We start from the raw sequence: 21476 nt of genomic DNA, 5'->3' as shown, positions 1-21476 counted from the left end.
TGATTGCACAGAGACTTAATAGCGTGTAACTTATCCAAAACATTCCTCGCATATACTACCGCACTATCCTTATATAAAAATACACCCAGATACTTCATAAGTCCTTTTGACCATTGGAGAGGAAACAGTGGACTGGTGCGGGCCCCAAAATTAGCTGATACTGCCATAGCTTCCAGTTTCTCAAAGTTTTCTGTAATCCGGAGAACAACCCAAAAATCTTAATAGTCGAGGTAAGCTGAGGATCCCATTGAGTTGCCTCTCCCCAAAAAACAAGCATATCATCTGCAAACAGATTAATTTTAAACTCATGTTGACCCACTGATATGCCAGCTATCAAGGAAGCTTTCCAAATCTCCGCTGCCAAAGGCTCCAGAGACAGTACAAAAAGCATAGGCGATAAAAGGGCAGCCCTGTCATGTCCCTCTCTTCAAGACAAAGGGGGAGGTAAGATCACAATTGTTAAGAAGCTGGGCAGTAGGCTGGCTATACAATGTCCACAAACTATCCAGAAAGCCCCTCATAATGCAAAACTGTGGTAGTACCCAAAACAAGAAATCCCAGATAATTTTGTCAAAAGCTTTTTCAGTATCTAGGCTTGCAATAAGGGCATCATTCCCCACACCACTACAGTGTTACAATACCATCAAAGCTTGCAAGATGTTCATTGAGGCATATCTTCCAGGTGCAAACCCTGTGTGATCCAGATGTACTAAATAAGAGAGGACTTTCCCTAAACATGTGGCCATGATGTTAGCAAACAGCTTAATGTTTCAAGTTTTATTACAGCTTGATAAACTGCTTTAATATCCAAAGCGGTCTACAATATACAAAACCTAAAAAACTTTTTAAAAAAATGGGGTAAAGACATACAAGTTTAAAAATTCTTAATGGGCTGAACATGATACGAAAGGTAACTGGGTCGGGTAACATTGCTTAAAATAAACATGAGATGGTAAAAGAGAAGTAATCTGGGTAGAGCTCTTGGACTAGATTTCATGCATCTTTAAAAAGAAAGGTTTTGAGATTAGACTTGAAATTATTAGAATTAATTTCCTGCCTCAGGATTATCGGGAGAGAATTCTATAATGTAGGCGTTACTGAGTAAATGGTTTTACTAAGTGTTGTAATAGTGTCGTAAAATAACTGTCAAATGGAGGGAATTGTGGTAAGATGTTGCGTTGATCGAAGCAGTCTAGAAGTTTTGTATGGGATCAAAAGTCTATCAATAAACAAGGGAGAATATTACGGTCCCAGTCCATCTGACCCTGGAGCTTTTGTTAGTTTAAGCCACTTCACAGCCATTTGGATCTCCCCAACCGTAACTGGTGAATTCAAGGCTTCTCTTGTTCATGAGAAAATGAGGGCAACTCAAGATTCCGGAAAAATTCAGCATGGGCCTCAATGTCACAATCTCCTCTATTATACAGAGTGTGATAGAAGTGCACAAAGGTTGCTTGGATATCTTTCTCATTGGAGGTGAGAGACCCTGCTATGGTCTTTATGCGAGTGATAGTGTGTTGCGCCTCTCTGTGTTTGACCAAAGAGACTAAAAGTTTGCCTGTCTTATTCCTCTACCTATGCAACCAGTATTTGTAGTTTTTTGTTCCGCACTGCCCAGCTATTCAGCACTGCATTGATACGTGACCTGACCTCAAGAAACAGTTGCTGAAGCTGCTCATTGGGTGTGGGAACCAACTAGGCCCTCAGTGAGTGCAGATCGCGAGACAGGGAAAGCAGTTTCCGCTCAAATTCCTTTTTTTCTGGGCAGTGTACTCCAAAAGTCTTACCAGTTTCCCAGAAAGTAATTGGAGAAACCGCCTGAGGGCTATTGTCCTGCAGATAATTGGCCTACTCTGCTGTGTAAGTAGGTTTTAAAATCAGAGTCTAAACAACGTGTGGGATTTATTTTCCATGCAGTTGCCCCCACGCGCTGCACCAAACCCAGCTCCACCCAAACCAGGTGATGGTCAGAAACCACCCCATCCTCTATACCTGCCCCCCCTAGCCTTAGCCAACAAAGAAGACGGTAAAAGAATGTAATCCAGAAGGGCATAAACTTTGTGTATCAGGGAGTAATATGTATAATCATGTTCATCTGGATGTAAGGTACGCCAAATATCCAATAGACCCATATCATGTATGAGAAAATTATATTTCTCTGCAAGATATCCCTTTTCCAAATACCCCTTGGATCAATAAGAGGCTCAGAGGTGGATAAAACTAATGCAACTAGGGAGGAGGAGCTTGACTAAGATGGCGGTCTGAAGCTCTCAAGGAGACGCCGTCCCGTTGGACTTCAACTTTTGCTACTTACCGATGATAAAGAGGAAGTCAAAGCTCCGGGTCTTCCCGGATGAAACTCAGCAACAGTCTGGCCCGATGGATGTCTTCGTTGAGCGTGGCTTGCGGACACTAAAACCGGGAACTTCCTCAGCTGGAGAACGAACGCAAGCTGAAGCGCCGGAGTTCTCCTTTGAGGGTGCTACTCTGTCCCTGGATGAGCGTACACCGCTGACCTGCCCCGACGCAGTGGAAGAGCCATTGGCTTGGGATGTCTTCCTGCCGGTTGTGGAGAGCAGGGGTTCCGGCCCTGGTCTGAGGCAGGATGAGCTGCAGGAGATATCAACACAGTGATCGGCGGGGGGAGCTTGGCCGACCCATGAGGCTTCAGCGGTGGCTGCTGTGGGCACAGGTACCTTGTTGGTAACAGGGGCTTCTGGAGCAAAGTTGTTTCCCCTGCAGAGACCTGAGGTAATCAATTTAGAATCCATCTGAAATGCCATTGCTAATTTGAATGCTTCTCTGGGGAACCAAATACAACAACTTTCTACTAATTGTACTAAGGTACTTTCAGAAAATCAGGAACTCAAAAATAAGGTAACAACTTTGGAAAATAAATCTGAAGATTTGGAAATTCGGATGAAAACTTTGGAAGCGCAAGCTTTAACTTGGGTTAAAGACAGTGCGAACTTAAATTTCAAACAAGAAATGCTGGAAAATTCCATTAGGAGATGTAACTTGCGGGTTATTAATTTTCCCAAAGTTTTTCCAATAACTACTTCAGTTATGTTTAAAAGATATGTCTGAGATTCTGAAGGTGCTGGAAACTTCTTACCCACCTCTTTCGAAGATATATTAGTTGCCAAAGAGAGTTAAATCTCAAAATCCAAACTAGCAAAATGTATCTGCTGATAGCTTGGATCTAACTAATTTCCTTGAGAAGTCGGAGACTGAGGTTCAGGTTGCCGCTACTTTGATGGTACAATTTGCTATTGATTCTGATAGAGAATGGATGTTGAAGTTGTTTTTTAAACATAAAGATGTTCCATTTCTGACTTATACTATCAGAATGTTTCCCGACGTGTCTCGTTCTACCCAGAAAAGACGAAAACAGTTTCTTATTTTGAGACCAGAGGTTACTCAGTTAGTGGCTATTTTTGTTCTACGTTTCCCCTGTAAATGTGTAATGGTTTATAAAGAGGACAGATATGTCTTCTATGATCCACAGCAGCTGTCTAAATTTATTTCCAATAAGAATAATTCTTGAGAAATTATAGGTATGTCTGGTTCTTATTTAGCTCAGAAAGAATAGTTCAAGAGCAATCAGAGTGCATCTTTATTTTCCATCTATTTTATTTATTTATTTATTTGTTAAAAATTTCAGCTCATTATCAGCTCCTCTTCTAGTTACTGGTGGACTAACTATATTATGTAATAATTTTTTTCTCTCAAATTCTTAAATGTTAATCTTATGTTTGTTTCTGTTTACATTGTATTTTTTCTTTGATTTGCAATTTGAAAATTGTCAAATATTAAAATCAATAAAATATATAATTACAAAAAAAAAAAAAAGAGGGTCAGAGGTGATATTAAATTCACATCCAAGAATTAGCTGATAGCCTTGCAGAGGTGCTAGCACAGAAAGCAAAGTAGAAAAAGAATCTGTGAGAATAGACATTAGGGGCATAGATTGAGCAGACAGCATATTTCTGCCCCTTAAGTTCATCCAGCCACAAAACATACCTGCCCTCTGTATCTTACACAAGTTTATGCATTAGACATATGCTTATGTATGAGAATGGCCTCCCCCCTCTGCCTGCTGTTGTAGGAAGCAAACGCCAGCTCTCCCACAAAGTCTCAGCGCAGCTTTCCATGTTCAGAGCTATTGAGGTGTGTTTCCTGCAGCAACAGCACATCTACCTGCAGTCATTTACAGTGGCTTAAGATCTTAGTGCATTTAACAAGTGAATGAATACCATCCACATTCAGAGATGCAAGTTTCAAACTTCCTATATATCAGTAAGTACAGAAAAAATGTAGAAAGAAACACAAATCGCATACACTACCAGTAGCAGTCTCCCAGCTAAACTGTCCTGCACCACACAACCACTCAACCATTGTCAAACTACATAACCTAGACCAACAAAAACATCACTACAATGTGAAAATCAAACAGAAAAGGGGGTTATTAGGGAAGTCAGAGTGGAGTCGAGCAACTTGGCATCCACTCAGGTCAATGCCATCAAGTGACTCCCCCCTCTCTGGAGTTGGCCAGTTTCTTATTAATTTGAAAATTGCACTGAATTCCTATTTGGGTATATTGGTGATTCATAAATATTTATGCCCACAATGTCCATGCTATAGCTGCCTCGGTGGCTCATTCCCACTGAATCTATTGAGGAATCTGCAAAGTGGCTACTTGGTCCTCAATCCATACCTTTACTTTTCATTATTGTTAGGAACAAAACACTAGAAGAGACAGTCGTTTTGGACAAGCAGTTTCACAGAATCTTTTTACTTTGAGTGCCAACTTTCCCTGCAACCCTCTTGGGTTTCATCAGGCTTATGTTTATACAGTATATCCCTTATCCTCATCCCGAGTCATGATCCTTGCAGCTTGGGTTTCCCACGTGTGAGAATATTATGTCTGCTTGTCCTCAGAAAAAGCAAAGATACCTGTAGCAAGTGTTCTTTGAGGGACAGCAGGCATATATTCTCACAACCCACCCACTTTCCCTAGTTGGCTTTTTAGCTTTATTACTAAACTGATAGTCCTGCAAGCCGATGCCGGGTAGGATGGCGCTGGCATGCGTGCGGTATGGGCACTGCCTAAAGATTTAAAGTGACACTGCATTTGGTAGTGTCCATTCTGGTTTCCGTGGATGATGTCACCATTTGAGAATATATGCTTGCTCTCCTTGGAGATCACTTGCTACAGGTAAGTATCTGTGCTTTTCTTAAATATGCATTTTACAGTATTTATGTGCCATTATTTTATTTTCCTTTAGAAAAGACTGGGCCCTCTTAAGGGACTGAGACATTTGAAAGTAAGAAATAAATGTAAACTTGTCTAATATGAAATTCTACACCAGAAGAGACTAATTTTTGTGATTTAACTGTGTCTAGTGTTTAGGGAAAAATGAAGAATAAAATACAGCTGTGCCATGGTCTCATTTTATATCACAGTGGTATTATATAGTACTAGTCTTTAAGCCCGTTACATTAACGGGTGCTAGAATAGATGTGTGTGTCTGTCTTTGTTTCTCTCTCTCTCTCCTTGGCCGCTGTCTGTATGTCTGTCTTTTTTTTTTTTTTTTTTTTTAGCACACCCCTCCTCCTAAAGAAGCCCCCTTTCCCTCCCTCCCTGGCCCCCTGTTGTGCCATGCCTGCCTGCTCTGTGGCCCCCTTCTGTTCCTCCCTCCCAGAGCAAAGCATGATTGCTGCCTACCCCCCAGCACACCCATCCCCCCAAAGCAGGCCCCTTCACCTCTCCCCCTGGCCCCCAGTTGTGCCATGCTAACCTGTTCCATGGCCCCCTTCTGTTCCCCCCCTCCCAGAGCAAAGCATGTTTGCTGTCTGGCCCCCAGCGCAGCCCTCTTTCCCTCTCCCCCTGGCCCGAGTGAGTGGTTAGAGCTATAGCTTCAGAACCCTGAGGTTGTGGGTTCAAATCCCATGCTGCCCCTTGTGACCCTGGGTAAGTCACTTAATCCCCCCATTGCCCCAGGTAAATTAGTTTTTTTTAATTTATTTATTCAATTTTCTATGCCGTTCTCCCAAGGGAGCTCAGAACGGTTTACATGAATATATTCATAGATTGTAAGCCCACCAGGACAGATAGAGAAAATACCCTCCCCTGCCCATCTCCTGCCTCTCAGCATCATTAAATGGAATATAAAAGACATCGACACTCTTCCCCCCCCCCCCCCACCAAAAAAAAAAAAATTTGCTTTGGTTCAGTAACCCAACTAAGGATTACATTTCTTATATTGAAGCTGTTTGTCCTGGGGTGGTGAGCTGGTAACATCCTATTAGGGCTGGTCCTTAACACAGCTATCTGGTCTCAAGGATCCTTGCAAATTAAGCTTTGTACTGATGTGGCACTGGGATGTAACTCACGATCACTATCCTCCTTGCACTCTAACTTGTCCCAAGTTTTCCGGGTTCCTTAGTCCCTTGCCGCCTCCCCCTTCCCACGGTCCCGACAAACCTCTCGACTCTAGCAGCAGCCGCAGCACTCTAAACACGCTGCTTCGCGGCCTTCTATTGCCCTGATTTGCTCTGCTGTGTCCTTTGAATGTTATCAGCTCTTAAGATCTGTTTTTATTCTTGCCACATCAGGATGAAGATTACTTTTGTGAGCAAAATACCCTGGGATATGCAGTTAGAATAAAAAAAGAATGATGGTGGTGGCAGAGGGGGGTGGATCTTGATGAAAGTCAGAGATCCAAAAATTACTACCAACTCAATACAATATTATTGATGTTATTAAATTGTGTGATGTAATATAAAAGTGCATTAATCAAATCCATAGGCCTATTCACATACATTTTAATATAGCATCATATTGAATAGAATGCTCTTCTCTCCTTTCATTGCCAACTCCCTTGTTCTTTAGAATTGTGATAGAGATAATGAATCATCAATAAATGACCAAATTAAGAATTTTTTTAATTAATGAAGGAATCTATTCACTAAAGTACTTAAAACTTGCTTTAATGAATAGTATTAACACATTTCAGCAATCTATATAGTAAAAAAAAAAGTGGTAATAACATACTGTAGCTGAGTGAATAGCATGGCACTATTTTCATGGCTGGAAATATTCAAAACTGAGCAGTAACCTGTAGTCAAAGATCCTCCAGTTGGGTGGTGTTTAAACAGGTTGGAAACCTTGACTTTGAACCACCTTTGATTACTTCCAGCAAGATTAAATGCCTAAGGTTTGCCTTCATTCCCAAGTCTTTCCTTTCCCCTCAAATTCCCCCTCCTCTCTCACTTCCTTATTAGAGGACTTTTTATGGTGATAAGGGAGCAAGAACAAGGCAAAGTGAATTATTTGCTTGGCTGACACAATTTTGGATGGCAGTACTGGTGGGGCTAGAGTAACTGGGGATTGCTTCTCTCCCAGTACCACTCAAAGGTTTTTACTAGTAAGTATGGGAGGGTCCAAAGGGAAAGGTCTTGAGGGAAGAGTGAGCTGGTAGCATTGTGGGAACCTTATTTCTATTGTGGTTTCAGTGGGATTAGAAACAGAAGATGGGGCTTAAGCATTTACTCTCTGGGAGAACTTAAATGGGACTTTGCAAGAAGAGGTTGTATCTGTGTCAAAGGTTATGCTAAATAAGGGCTACTTTGCCTTCAGGCATTCAGGGGGGAGGTCCAGTAGCCTCAACAGGAAATTAACCTTCCAGTGCTTTCTGTGGTAGTTATTTACACCATTTTGAGCTGAAGTTAAGTATTATAATTTAATGCAGATCATGATGTTTCAGCTATCTAGATTGATCAATTTACATGTTAATGAACTGCTTTGCATACAGTTGTATGTGAGGTTGCTCATTAATTTGTGCCTATTATGTTGGGTATTTTTGTTTTACCGCATTACTGGTAATGTGGAAATCCTTATTGATTTTGGTGTTTAGTATGCATTAAGGTGTAATTGCAGCTTAGTAAATAAACCCCTAAAATAATTGTAAAATGTGTGGGTTTAATTATCAGCTGTCTACTGCAAATTAAATATTTTTCTGCGAGCCTACAAATGATTATGAACCTGGATCTGAAAGTAATGATGTGTGTCCATTCTTAGAGATCACAGAAGGTTTTCTTCAGGTTTTGCTTGAGAAAGGAGCCTCTGTGGGCTTGGAAGTTCCCTTGTAACATTTTTGGTGTGGAAATACATAGCTCTTTGCAATTGGAGCCCTCATCTTCACCTTTTGAAATGTGAATAATATATTGTAAAGATCATATAGTTGTTGGATTGCTCTTTCAAATAGTTGAGCCCTTCTATTTTTTTAAAGCAAAGGAGGAGAGAGAGATCACAAAGTAGGATTTTATCTATTATTTTAGTTTGTTTTTACTCATTTTTCTTCTTTTAATATTTTCTTACGTGCTCTTCACTCCTGCTGTGCTTTGCATGCAAAGCTCTGATAACACGGAAGAGTTTGCCTGATAGCATTTGTGGCAGAAACTCCCTTAGAAGCTTATAGGGAAAACAATAGTTCTATAGGATTAATTGGTATCTCTTTTTTTCCCGAAACTGATTTCAGGAACATTGGCTCCTAAAAAGTTAAAAATATTTTAACTGTACATTAATTCCTTTTTCTCTTAAAGAGAAAGCGGGGCCAGCTGGAGAGCATTTGAACATATTAATGGCATTAGGCATGTAAAAAGGTATCACAGCTGACTGCTAGAGACCAAAATTATTACAAGGATCTGTATTTTCAACAGGCTTGCCTCTCTGATATACATATTAATAGAACTGCATTTTTTGACTATCAGAACTTCTTTGTTTCATAGATCTTACCCTAAAATATGGAGCGTAAGACATCTGGTACTGGGATTAGAAGGACCCATGCTTTATGACTCTATGAATACATAATAAAGCTCCAGAACTGTATATATTCTTTAAGAATGGATGTCTTCATTTGTTTGTGCTTTAGAGTCACAGTCCACTAATCTGAGTCTGAAATATTTCAGTGTAAATGCAGCTGTCTGATTAATGTTTAACTGTTCTCATCTTCTGGTTTCAACTTTTTTTTGCATGCTAATAGAAAAATAATGATCTCCACTAACGAAATCTCCCCGAAATAAATTTTCAGCATATAACTTTGAAATCTATTGTATGTATTGTTTTCTTTTCTTCCACTTTGGCTACCAATTCTCTCAGGTCTCCGCTGGTCCATCTGCCAAGCCATGGATGTCGTTCGACTCACAACAGCCCAATTCACACTGCTACTGGCTCACGACTTACTCAGAACTTCTCTGTGTCTGTTCCCACTCTCATCTACACTGGTACGAGACTGCTCAGACTCAGGAGCTGGGGAGAGCCAGGCCACAGGCAGCTTTGTCGAAAAATGCAGGCAGGCAGGCAGTGTAGGCAGGTACCACCCATCTTTTACTCCCTCCTTTCCTCCTGGGGAGTCTTCTTACTGGCATTCTTCTGCTAAAATAAAGACAATAGATGTATGAGGCAGAGTGTGATCTTTACAAATTCTCTTCCACAGATTTATGCACCCTTGGCTTCCTTTCTGTAATTTATGCAAAAGTCAAACCACACACACAAACAAAAAAATTAAAATTGCTATCTATTTGCATAACAAGGGGCTCCTTTTATAAAGCTGAGGTAGCGAGTCCTGTGGGCTGTGTCACATTTGCTGCACCAGGACTTGCTACTGCGGCATTATAAAAAGGGCCCAAAATGCACCATCTCTGTGGCTTCTGACCCATTCTGCTGCAAGTCAGAATTGTAATAATTCTATAGATCATTATTCATAATAGGGTGCAGTTTATTTCCAAAACCCTTAAAAATTTGGTTTCTGTACTGACTTAAACTGTAACTATTCTTTGAAGCAAGAGTATTGATGTGTGGAAGAGATGTCACAAGGAATTAGGTAAGTGAGAACTCTGCACTCATTCAACTAGTTTGCTGGTTTAGGTGTACCATAATGAGCACGCTGCTTAGGCTTTGTTTTTGGCATTGGCACACAATTGGTGCTGTAGGATAAGGAAACATGTATTATTTTTTTTTTGTACTGGCATAGCTTGACATGATTGAGTTTTGCTTTAGTCCCTTAATGAAGTATCATGGTATAATAGATTTGTTTTTAAGTAATGCTTTCTTTCTTTGGGTTTTGTTTCCTTTGCATATAGCTTTTTATTTTCTCTTGGTCTTGACATTTCATGCTTTTAAACTTAAGTTTATTATGTGTACATAATCAGCTTTTCTCATGTAGAGTGATGGGCAGGTAGACAGCAGAATTTTATTTACTTTTTTGTTCCCTAGCCCTTGTAACTTGGAAAATAGCTGCTGCCTTCCTAGCCCATATCCTGGTATTTGGATCAAACCACTGTCAACTAAGTCCTTTGGCTCAAAATTACTATAATATCTTTCCACCTTCTTCTGGCAGGGTTCCCTTCAGTGAAGAGCCTAACCCCAATACTCATTCATCAGGACCCTCAACCCCTCTGAAAAACCAAACCTATTCTTTTTCACCTTCAAAGTCCTACAGCCGGCAGTCTTCTTCTTCTGACACAGATTTGAGTTTGACACCCAAAACTGGTAAGGCACAGCCATTCACACCTTTTTTTTAAAAAAAAATTTTATTTGTGTTTGTTTTTGTTACTTTTTTTCCTCATTTTTGGCAAAGTTATCAAAATGATTTCTAAACAAAACCTTTTACTTAAAACTGGTTGAATGACCTGCTTTGGGGTTTGCAGGCCAAATAGTGTTTGCTGTTTAGGCTTAAGATGTATGGGCATGTGTTATTTGCTTAGTCAGTGATTTAAATATTGTTTATATACTACGCCTTAGGGCTTTGGTTATAGGTTGTATATTAACCATCATAGATAAGATGCACAAGATACTCATTGTGCATTTGTTAATTTATTAATTAGACTTTTTTTGCAGTCCTCAAAAAACATAGGTAGCTGTACAACTTTTAAAACTATATAGTTGTACAAGATATAATCGCAGCCTAATGGAACTTATAATAATTTTATTAATATATGTTTAGATGAACAAAACTCAACATTAGTAAATCCTTTAGATTCTGAAGGGCTAGATATTATATGTTAATTTGGCAACCAATATTGATATTTATAGTCTTCTCTTTATTAAGATTTATTTTTTCATTTTATACATTTAAGAAAAATATGTATCTTTATTAGATAGGTGATTCCCATATGAATGAACCTCAGAATTCTCAAAGAGATTGGCTGGGTTATGGCTCTATTTTATTAGCTCAGTCCTAGACCAAATGGTGCCTTAAATATAATTAAGTACAGGATACGAATAAGATTTTTACTGCAATATGTGTTTAGAATTTTTTCCTCACATATACAAAATGAGAAGCCCCTTAGGGGTTGTTTTGCAAAACCACATTAAGCACTTAGTGCCTGATTCTATATGAGTCCCCTACAAAATTAGCTGTGGTGCTAAGTGCAATTCTATAAATGTTTAGTGCACTATATAAAACCACACAGAGCATCCTAAATTTAGGTGCACTATTTTTATGCCAGGGTTTTCTTGTCCTAAATGCACGCGCCTAACTCCAAAATGTGCCCACAATCAACCCATAACCACGCCCAGTTTTAGATAGACGCTTTTGGACTAGGCACCTCCCACAAAGTTCTAGGCAGCTACCAAGTTAGGTGATTAACTTTTAAGTCCAATTGAGGACAAAGAGGAATTGTTAAGTGCTAATTTTCAGTGCCAATTTAGCCTGTTAAGTTAGTTACCTACATTGTCTAGGCATGCTGATGTTGGTGCCTAAATTTAGGAAGACTTTATAGAATTTGGGGATTAATGTATGGTTTACTGTGGTAGTTTTGCAGTTACCATGTCGTAGAATGGATATTGAAGGTATTCTGTGCTTGAGTGCTGCAAATATCATGCACTGATTCACACTTTTGCAGGTAGTATAGGGCTACTTACCACTTCTTAAATAGGAGGCATGAAGAGCCAGATTCAATAAATGTCACCGAGCAGCGCCTACATTGTAGGCGCTGCTCGGCGTGGTTGTCAACCTCAAAAACGGCGCTGTTTATAGAATCACATCTAGCGGCACCAAAGCGGACTTAGGAGTCACTAGACGTCTTAAATATAGGTGACTTTCCATTAAGCCAGATTTTTGCTTGCCTAATTTGGTAGCGCCTTAGTCAACTACGCCTATTCTTTGCCCATAACCATGCCTATTTTTTTATCATAGGTGCTGTTAGGCGTCCTTAGGTGTGTGGGGGGGTGCCTCCACTTAGGCATCTTAAGTTTGGCACTGAAATCTTAAATTGTTTAATTAATGGGGGGAGGGGGTTTTGGATTGGCTGAAAACCAGCATGGTCAATTACCATGCTGATTAAGTCATAGAAACATAGAAGATGACGGCAGAAAAGGGCTACAGCCCATCAAGTCTGCCCACTCTTGATGGGCTTTAGCCCTTTTCTGCCGTCATCTTCTATGTTTCTATGACTTAATCAGCATGGTAATTGACCATGCTGGTTTTCAGCCAATCCAAAAAAAAAGTCAATTAAAAAATAAAAATTAGGCATGGATCTCGAAATTAGGTGGTAGTTATAGAATATGGCTTTAAGTGCTTCCTTGCTAACTCTAAGCAAATTACTGTGTGGAAGCTACAAATTTAACGTGGCACTTGTAATGACAAATGCTGGTAATGCCCTCAATAGTTGCTGCATTAAATTGGCAGCTATCAAAGTTAAAGGCCTGCATTAAACTGTGGTAACTGCAAATTTTACCGTGGCGTAGTAAAGGGGTTCTTTAATGAGTAATAATCCTAGGATATCTCTTACGAAAGGTTAGCACAAATTATCTGCCACAGATCCATTTATTCCTTTGGGTCCTGCTGCAGATAGCATGCACTAATCTTTATTCCAGTGCAATAGGTGAGACATTCTAGACAGTAGGGTTATTTCCTTATAGCCGTATGTTGATGCAGATGGAATCCACTCTGCCTCTGTTATACTGGCTCCACCTTCAGTTCTTTCTTCCTGCACATATGTTCCCCCCTCCTGAAAAATCCAAAAATTGCTGTTTTTAGAGTTTGGGAAGTGGGAAAAATATCGTGATCTTAGTGTGAATTTTTTGACAGTGATCATTAATTTCAGTACAGACTATCGTATGAGTAATATGGGACAGAACTGTGTTACAAGGTATAACAATCATGATATCATCAACATAGCTGAACAGTCCTATACCGAGATTACTCAAGCAAGAACCCAATGAAGAAAGATATATATTGAATAGTGAAAGTGGGGAACCCTGAAGGACGCCGCAGGGATTTTTCCAGATAAGCACATAAGCACATAAGCAATGCCTCTGCCGGGTCAGACCTGAGGTCCATCGTGCCCAGCAGTCCGCTCACGCGGCGGCCCAACAGGTCCAGAACCTGCGTAATAATCCTCTATCTATACCCCTCTATCCCCTTTTCCAACAGGAAATTGTCCAATCCTTTCTTAAACCCCAGTACCGTACTCTGCCCTATTACATCCTCTGGAAGCGCATCCCAGGTGTCCACCACCCGCTGAGTAAAGAAAAACTTCCTAGCATTTGTTTTGAATCTATCCCCTTCTAATTTTTCTGAATGCCCTCTTGTTCTTTTATGTTTTGAAAGTTTGAAGAATCTGTCTCTCTCCACTTTCTCTATGCCCTTCATGATCTTGTAGGTCTCTATCATGTCTCCTCTGAGTCTCCGCTTTTCCAGGGAGAAGAGCTCCAGCTTCTCCAATCTTTCAGTGTATGAAAGGTTTTCCATGCCCTTAATCATTCGTGTCGCTCTCCTCTGGACCCTCTCAAGTATTGCCATATCCTTCTTAAGATGCGGTGACCAATACTGAACACAGTACTCCAGGTGCGGGCGCACCATTGCCCGATACAACGGCAGGATGACTTCTTTCGTTCTGGTCGTAATACCATTTTTAATAATACCCAACATTCTGTTCGCCTTCTTCGCGGCTGCTGCGCATTGCGCCGTTGACTTCATTGTTGTATCCACCAGTACACCCAAATCTCTTTCAAGGTTACTTCCCTCTAATACTAATCCCCCCATTTGGTAGCTGAACATCGGGTTCTTTCTCCCTATATGCATGACCTTGCATTTCCCTACATTGAATTTCATCTGCCATTTATTTGCCCACTCCTCCAGTTTGCTTAGGTCTCTTTGTAGGGCCTCACACTCTTCTGTAGTTCTGACCCTTCTACAGAGTTTAGTGTCATCCGCAAATTTTATAACTTCACATTTCGTCCCCGTTTCCAGGTCATTAATAAATACATTGAACAGCAGTGGTCCAAGTACAGACCCCTGCGGAACTCCACTCGTGACCTTTCTCCATCCCGAGTAGTGACCCTTCACTCCAACCCTCTGTCTCCTGCCTGCCAACCAGTGTTTGACCCATCTCTGTACGTCCCCTTCCACCCCGTGGTTCCACAGCTTCCTAAGTAACCGCTCATGGGGTACCTTGTCAAAGGCCTTTTGGAAGTCAAGGTAGATGATGTCTACAGGTTCCCCTTTGTCCAAATGGCTGTTTACCCCCTCGAAGAAGTGCAGTAAGTTTGTTTGGCACGATCTTCCCTTGCAGAAGCCATGTTGGCTCGCTTTCATCAGCCCATTTTTTTCTATGTGCTCACAGATGCTGTCCTTTATCAGTGCTTCTACCATCTTGCCTGGAACCGATGTCAAACTTACCGGCCTATAGTTTCCCGGGTCTCCTCTTGACCCCTTTTTAAAGATAGGTGTAACATTTGCTATCTTCCAGTCCTCCGGTATCTCTCCAGTTTTCAAGGATAGGTTGCAAACTCGTTGGAGTATTTCCGCTATCTCATTTCTTAGTTCTTTTAGTACCCTAGGATGGATTCCGTCTGGGCCTGGTGATTTGTCGCTTTTCAATCTATCTATCTGTTGGAGGACATCCTCATGGCTCACCTCTATTGCCGACAGTTTTTCTTCTTGATCACCATGGAAGATCACGTCGGGTTCCGGTACATTGGATGTGTCCTCGCTTGTGAAGACTGACGAGAAGAATTTGTTTAACCTGTCAGCTACCTCTTTTTGCTCCTTTATCACTCCCTTTTTATCTCCATCATCCAACGGTCCTACTTCCTCCCTCGCCGGTTTCTTCCCCTTAACATATCTGAAGAATGATTTGAAGTTTTTTGCCTCCCTGGCTAGTCTCTCTTCGTATTCTCTTTTCGCTCTCCTAACCACTTGGTGACATTCTCTTTGGCTTTTCCTGTGTTCATCCCAGTTTTCCCCAGTCTGGTCCTTTTTCCATTTCCGGAATGATTTTTTTTTGTCTCCTATCGCTTTCTTCACCTCATTGTTTATCCATGCGGGGTCTTTTGTTCGGTTTTTTTTTGCACCCTTTTCTAAATATGGGGATGTACATATGTTGTGCTTCTTGCACTGTGCCCTTGAATAGAGACCAGGCTTGCTCTACAGTTTCTGTTTTCCTTGAGCTGTTTCTAAGTTTTTTTCTTACCATTGCTCTCATAGCATCATAGTTCCCTTTCTTGAAGTTGAGCGTTGTCACTGTGGTTCTTTTGCCTTTTGTTGTACTTACTCCTAATTTGTACTGGATCATGTTGTGATCACTGTTTCCTATTGGCCCTACTACTTCCACTTCTTTTGCAGGTCCCCCTAATCCGTTGAGGATTAGGTCAAGAGTGGCATCTCCTCTTGTTGGTTCCTTGACAAGCTGATCCATAAAGCAGTCGCTCACAGCCTCCAAGAATTCTGTTTCCCTCGCACAGTTTGAGTTTCCAATACTCCAGTTTATCCCGGGGTAGTTGAAATCTCCCATTACTGTCACATTCCTGTTGTTGCCTTCCCGCCTCAATTCTGCCGCCAGATCTTTGTCGTTTGCTTCCGTTTGTACAGGTGGACGATAGTATAGACCCAGTCTTATGTCAAGGCCACCTTTTCCTGGTAATTTGACCCATAATGACTCCAGTCCTTCCGCCTTTGGTTCTATATCCACTCCGGTCGAGGGAATGGTGTCTTTTATGTATAGTGCTATTCCTCCACCCTTCTTGTTGGTCCTGTCTCTTCTATAGAGTTTGTACCCTGGCAGCACTACGTCCCATTGGTTATCCTCGTTCCACCATGTTTCCGTGATTCCAATGATGTCTAGGTTTTCTTTTATGGCTATGGCTTCTAATTCTCCCATTTTGGACTTTAGGCTCCTTGCATTGATGAAAGAAAGCTAATTATTAAACATAACCTGGTAAAGTCTGGATTCCGAAAACCCTTTAAACCACAGAAGTACATTGCCTTGTAAATCTAAAGCATCTAAACAGGCCAATAATTTGGTATAATCTACCAAAGGCACTGCTCAGATCAAACTGAAGAACCAGTGCACTACTACCCTTACTCTTACTTGCTGACCCCTTATTTGCAGGTGCAACTCTTCCCAGGGCAGGAGATCAGGGACTGTGTGCTGGATCTGTGGATCCCTCTGGGGTTTTTGAAGCCTGGATATATTATCACGATCCTGTGCTTTTTTGAGTCTGCGGCTTTGCCGGACCATATTTCTGAATCTTTGCAGGAGTTCATTTTGGTCACTCAGTCGGCTCCGTCTACTTTGTGGTGTGTGCTTGAAGTCTGCTACCTTTCCCTGGCACCCTGATATATGCGTTCTGGTCTTGGAGCAGTTTGACTCTCCAGAGGGTGCTGTGAAAATTGCTAGAACTAACTATGTCACGCTGGTATCCTCTGGCACAGGAGTGCCAGCAACTTTTGGATCAGTCCAGGGTGGATTTTTCGGTGGGGCAGGTGGCTAAATGCATCTCTTTCCCCAATGTAGATAGGTGAGACATTGTAGACACCTGCCCTGTCCTTCCTGCACCTGCTTACAGTTTTCAGATTGTTTAGGCTTCTCCAAGCCAATTCTAGGATGCCTGTCAGCCCTAGAGGGCTGGGAAGAATTTGTATATAAGTTTAAATTTATTGGGGAGTAGTTTCTGAGCTTTGAAGCCTGTGTTGGGGGTTAAGGTACTGTTTAGGTACTTTTTGAACAGAATAATTGGTTTACGCCTGTTGCTACAGGTGCCTCTACTTCACGTGTATTGGGTGGCTCTACGTGCTTGGGTACTAACTGAAGTTGGAGCTAGAGAGCCCAGTGAGGTATAAACAGAGTTACAGTGAAAAATCCGGAATGGTTTCCTTCTGCAGCAGTACGCTGCGATAGAGAAATAACCCTGCTGTCTAGGACAGGGGTGCCCAACACGTCGATCGCGCTCTATCGGTTGATCGCAAAGGCAACTCGAGTCGATCGCGGAGCCCTGCCTTTCAAAACTCTACCTTACAGGAGACTGCGGCTGTAGCTATATGTTCAGTAGTGCTGCCTGATTCACTGATTAAAATCGATTCGTTTTTTAAAAAAATTGCTAAGATCTCCTAAAGCAAGAGTGACAGCACTGCCTTTTGATGGCCGTCCACTGCCGCTGCTGCTCCTGCTTTAGGGGTCCCCTCGGGTCAGTCAGGAAGTGCTGCAGTGCATAGGTGCTCTTTGTAGCGTCCTCCAGCTTCCCCCTTGTCCTCCCAGTCTCCCTTTAAGCTAATTAGGGCAGCCTGCAGAGGACTGCCGATGCTGTAGCAATCCTTAACAGGCTGCTGTCAGCCTCCATAGTACCAAACCCTTTACCGTGATGCTGCCCCTGATGTCAGAGGAGAGGCGGGACTACGGCAGAGGGAACGTGGTATAGAGGCTGATGGCAGCCTGTTAAGGATTGCTACAGCACCAGTGATCCTCTGCAAGCTGCCCTAATTAGCTGAAGGTGAGACCGGGAGGCCAGGGGGGAAGCCTAAGGATACTATAAAGAAGGAATGAACATGCAGGCCTTTGGGGGTGGGGGGGAGGGCTCTGGTGTAGAAGTACATGAAAGGAGGAAGGGGGTTCAAAAAGACATGCATTTACCAGACTAGGGGAGGGGGAAAGAAGAAATAATGGGTCTAAAAACAGAGGAGAGGGAGAGAGATGGTGGACAATGGGATTTAGGGAGGGAAGAAACAGAAAGGGAGGGAAGTTGGACACAAGGGATGGTGTAGGGGTAGGGGGATAGAGATATTGGATAGGACAGTAGTTGGGAAGAGAAAGGGAGAGCTGATGGACCCCTGGTGTAGTGGGGAAGGAGGGAGAGATGCTGGATGAAAGGGTAGTTGAGAAAAGGAGAGATGGTGGATCTGGGGATGGTGGGGTCGGATGGAGCCGAAAAAAAGGAAAGATGCCAGACCTCCGGGGAAGAGAAAGGAAATGGAAAAGGAGGACAGAGATGGAAGGTAGATGGTTAACACGGAGAAAAAAAGAAAACGACATGGGCAGGAGAACCTGGCATGCGAGTTATCAGAAGACATGCGAGTTATGAGAAGAAGGCTGAATCGAATCGAAATTTTTTTTTTCCTGAATCAGGGAGCACTAATGTTTCAAACACCCCCTCTCTTAGCTCTGACCCCTTCCAATCACGAACCAAGTGTGGCTCCAACTTTAGTAATGATCCACGTTTTAAGGAAACAGTCCATTGCCATCTTCAATGTCCCAGTAACCCATCTCTTCCACAAGGGCACCAGCCTTCTCCACCACAAACTCTCGCAAGAACTGCTAAGGTAAACATTGCCTGCGAAAGTTGTGAGAACTCTGAACAGGTGGTGAGCAATTAACAAATCTCACGAGAACTGCAAAGAGATCCCACGGATCACCATCATATCTCATGAGGGTTAGGTCATTTTGACTTGGTCTTTTTAAAAGTAGCTCACAAGCCAAAAAAAGTGTGGGCACCCCTAGTCTTGAAGGTCTCACCTATCTACTGGAAAAGAGCTTACCAGGGTAAGCACATAATTTAATTTTAAAAGACCCTCTCACCTAAATTCCTTCTTAGTGTTTAAAATGTTTTTCCTGTAGATACTTTTTAGCTATGTTTGTATTTCTTTGGTTATCCATTAACCACATTTATTCACAGTGATGTTGCACAATTTTTTTATAGTGTTCATGCACTGGCTGCAGCAAGATTAACTTTATTATATAAGTTCAGAGCAAGAACTGTATGGAATAAAGAAAACTTATAAGTTGAAAGACTGTGTGAATTATACTTAGAAACAGTAGAATTTTGTTTTAACAATATTGGTCTTTGAAAAAAAAGCATGAACAAAATCCATAGTACTTTCCTCTTGTTTACCTTTGTAATTGGCACATGGAGCCTAACATCTGGGTTGATATTTAACCAAGTAAAACATTTACATCCATTTATTTTAGTAATCTTTATTGGAGATCACACAGTTGGTAGGTTAAATATTTGTAGATGGAAGCCATCTTTTCAACATAGAAACCTACAATATGACAGACAAAAAAGAGTCCATCTAATCTAACTTATTATTCCTGCTGCAGTGTTACAAGTTTTTGGCTTTCCCTTTATTTCTTGATAACAGGAATCTTTTATGCTTGAATTGTTACTCAAATAGGAAGCCAAGCCATGCCATGCATCCTAAATTGTTTTCCTGAAGAAACGTTTTCTGATATTGCACTTTTGGAATTTCATACCTTGGTTTCTTGTTCTAGAGTAGTGTTCAGTCTTTTCACATGAAGGTCACTTTCCTGGTTTTTCTTACTGATGGGGCTGATTGGGAATTTTTGGAAGAGAAATTTTTATATTTTATGCATCCCAAATCCCAAAAAGGATGTATATATTTGTATGCAAATGAAGATGGCGGAGAGAAACATCAGCGGTTCAATTGGAATGGGATCATGGGGCCTCTTATAGAACACAGCTATTTCAATACCCACTTCACTGATCTCAACCTTATTTAATCATCTGTTTCTTCCCCCACCCTCCTTAATCTTCTCAATTCTTTAATAAGAACAATATGAAGTTTTCATTCCAATCATAATCAACTTCAAAGAATCAATGTGTGAGACTTTATTTAACTGTCCGTTAGGACTCCAGCGCTTTTCAGATTACACTCCCAATGCTAGGGTACAGCTACTATATTGCCCCTTTTAAGTGTTTCGGTCCATGGACCGGACCTGCATCGGGAGATTCACCAGCACACACATATTTTGAATGGGATTTAGTTTTCAATCATACTGCTACAAGCCTAGACCTATCAGTTTTTCTGATTTCTAAAGCTCTACTTTGTTTTTGTTTTTTTAATAGCTAAGTAATGTTAGTTAATCAATTGCTTGACTACTTTGCAGGGGTTTTAGCTAATTTGCATGGCCAGATTGGAAAATGGGCAATCGAGGGGAAAAACACACGGTGACTGTTTTGTGCATCAGGTCGGTAAAAGCAATCATCAATAAAGTTGGGAAAACAGGTTTAGTGACGATTGCTGACTTTAGTACATCTAGCCCTTAGTCTTCTGGCATTTGTATATAGACATTTCAAACAATGTTATATCATATCTAGTTACAATTTTCTCAGTAGTTGGCATGGATAATTTCTGATCTCTAAAAGAGCAAGGACAAAAATGGAAATCCAACAAAACTGCAGTAAAAATAAGATGAACAAAAGACAAAGAAACGTAAATACAGAACAGGCTGATTTTAGAGATTAGAAATTAAACAAAAGACAAAGAAAGGTACTGCAGACCAATGCACAAGATGCAGGCAAAGTTTATTTAGAGCAAACAAACGGATTGTTGTGTACAAACAAATCACTGTATATAAAGTATGGGACCCAACACAATCTGTGTTTCGAACTACACATCTTTTTCAGGGGTCCCAAAAAGTGGTAGTGACAAGGGCCATGCAACAAATGCTTGCGAATACAATACACAGATCAGGACCGTGTTGAGCCCCATACTTTAAATAAAGTGGTCTGTTTGTACGTAACAATCTGTTTGTTCTAAATAAACTTTGCCTGCATCTTGTGCATTGGTCTGCAGTACCTTTCTTTGTCTTTTGTTTAATTTCTAATCTCTAAAAGAACATAAGAACATAAGAACATAAGTGTTGCCTCTGCCGGGTCAGACCAGGGGTCCATCGTGCCCGGCAGTCCGCTTCCGCGGCGGCACCCCAGGTCCATGACCTGAAAGTGTTCCCTACCTAACCTAAAATCAGCCTGTTCTGTATTTAAGGAAACTTGGTCTACCATGGCCTGAATAGCAATCTCGCTATCAAGCTGTTCTGTCTTTCCTTTTATGATAATATCTTTTAAAGATACTTTGTTCAGAACCATGCTCTTTTGAGTGGCTGTCAGTCTTCCCCCAGTTTCTAATTTAAAAGCTGCTCTGTCTCCTTTCGAGACATACACAGATGGATCAGGAATTGGTTGGCAGGTAGGAAACAGAGGGTCGGAGTGAAGGGCCACTACTCGGACTGGAGGAGGGTCACGAGTGGTTTTCCACAGGGGTCGGTGCTCGGACCGCTGTTATTCAACGTATTCATAAATGATCTAGAAACAGGGACGAAGTGCGAAGTAATAAAATTCACAGACGACACCAAACTATTTAGTGGGGCTAGGACTATAGAGGACTGCAAAG

General features: G+C 41.4%; 1 protein-coding gene across 12 annotated transcripts in view; it reads left to right on the top strand.

The window, feature by feature from the left end:
- C2CD5 (C2 calcium dependent domain containing 5) overlaps positions 1 to 21476 on the top strand; it is a 377832-nt gene that overhangs the window by 98176 nt on the left and 258180 nt on the right. For 6 of the 12 annotated variants that reach the window (XM_033951251.1, XM_033951255.1, XM_033951252.1 and 3 more), the window contains 2 exons: positions 9164 to 9373; positions 10404 to 10555. The exons of 1 other annotated variant lie outside the window; for it this stretch is intronic. In XM_033951251.1, the coding sequence (XP_033807142.1) occupies positions 9164 to 9373; positions 10404 to 10555 (362 nt within the window). The remainder of the gene's footprint in view (positions 1 to 9163; positions 9374 to 10403; positions 10556 to 21476) is intronic. 5 more of the 12 variants (XM_033951260.1, XM_033951257.1, XM_033951256.1 and 2 more) reach the window with 2 other exon arrangements.

This window comes from Geotrypetes seraphini, chromosome 7 (genome assembly GCF_902459505.1).
Source record: "Geotrypetes seraphini chromosome 7, aGeoSer1.1, whole genome shotgun sequence".
In the NCBI taxonomy this organism is placed as follows: domain Eukaryota; kingdom Metazoa; phylum Chordata; class Amphibia; order Gymnophiona; family Dermophiidae; genus Geotrypetes; species Geotrypetes seraphini.
Note: the sequence above shows the minus strand (reverse complement) of the source record. Positions and strands in the feature narration are given on the sequence as shown.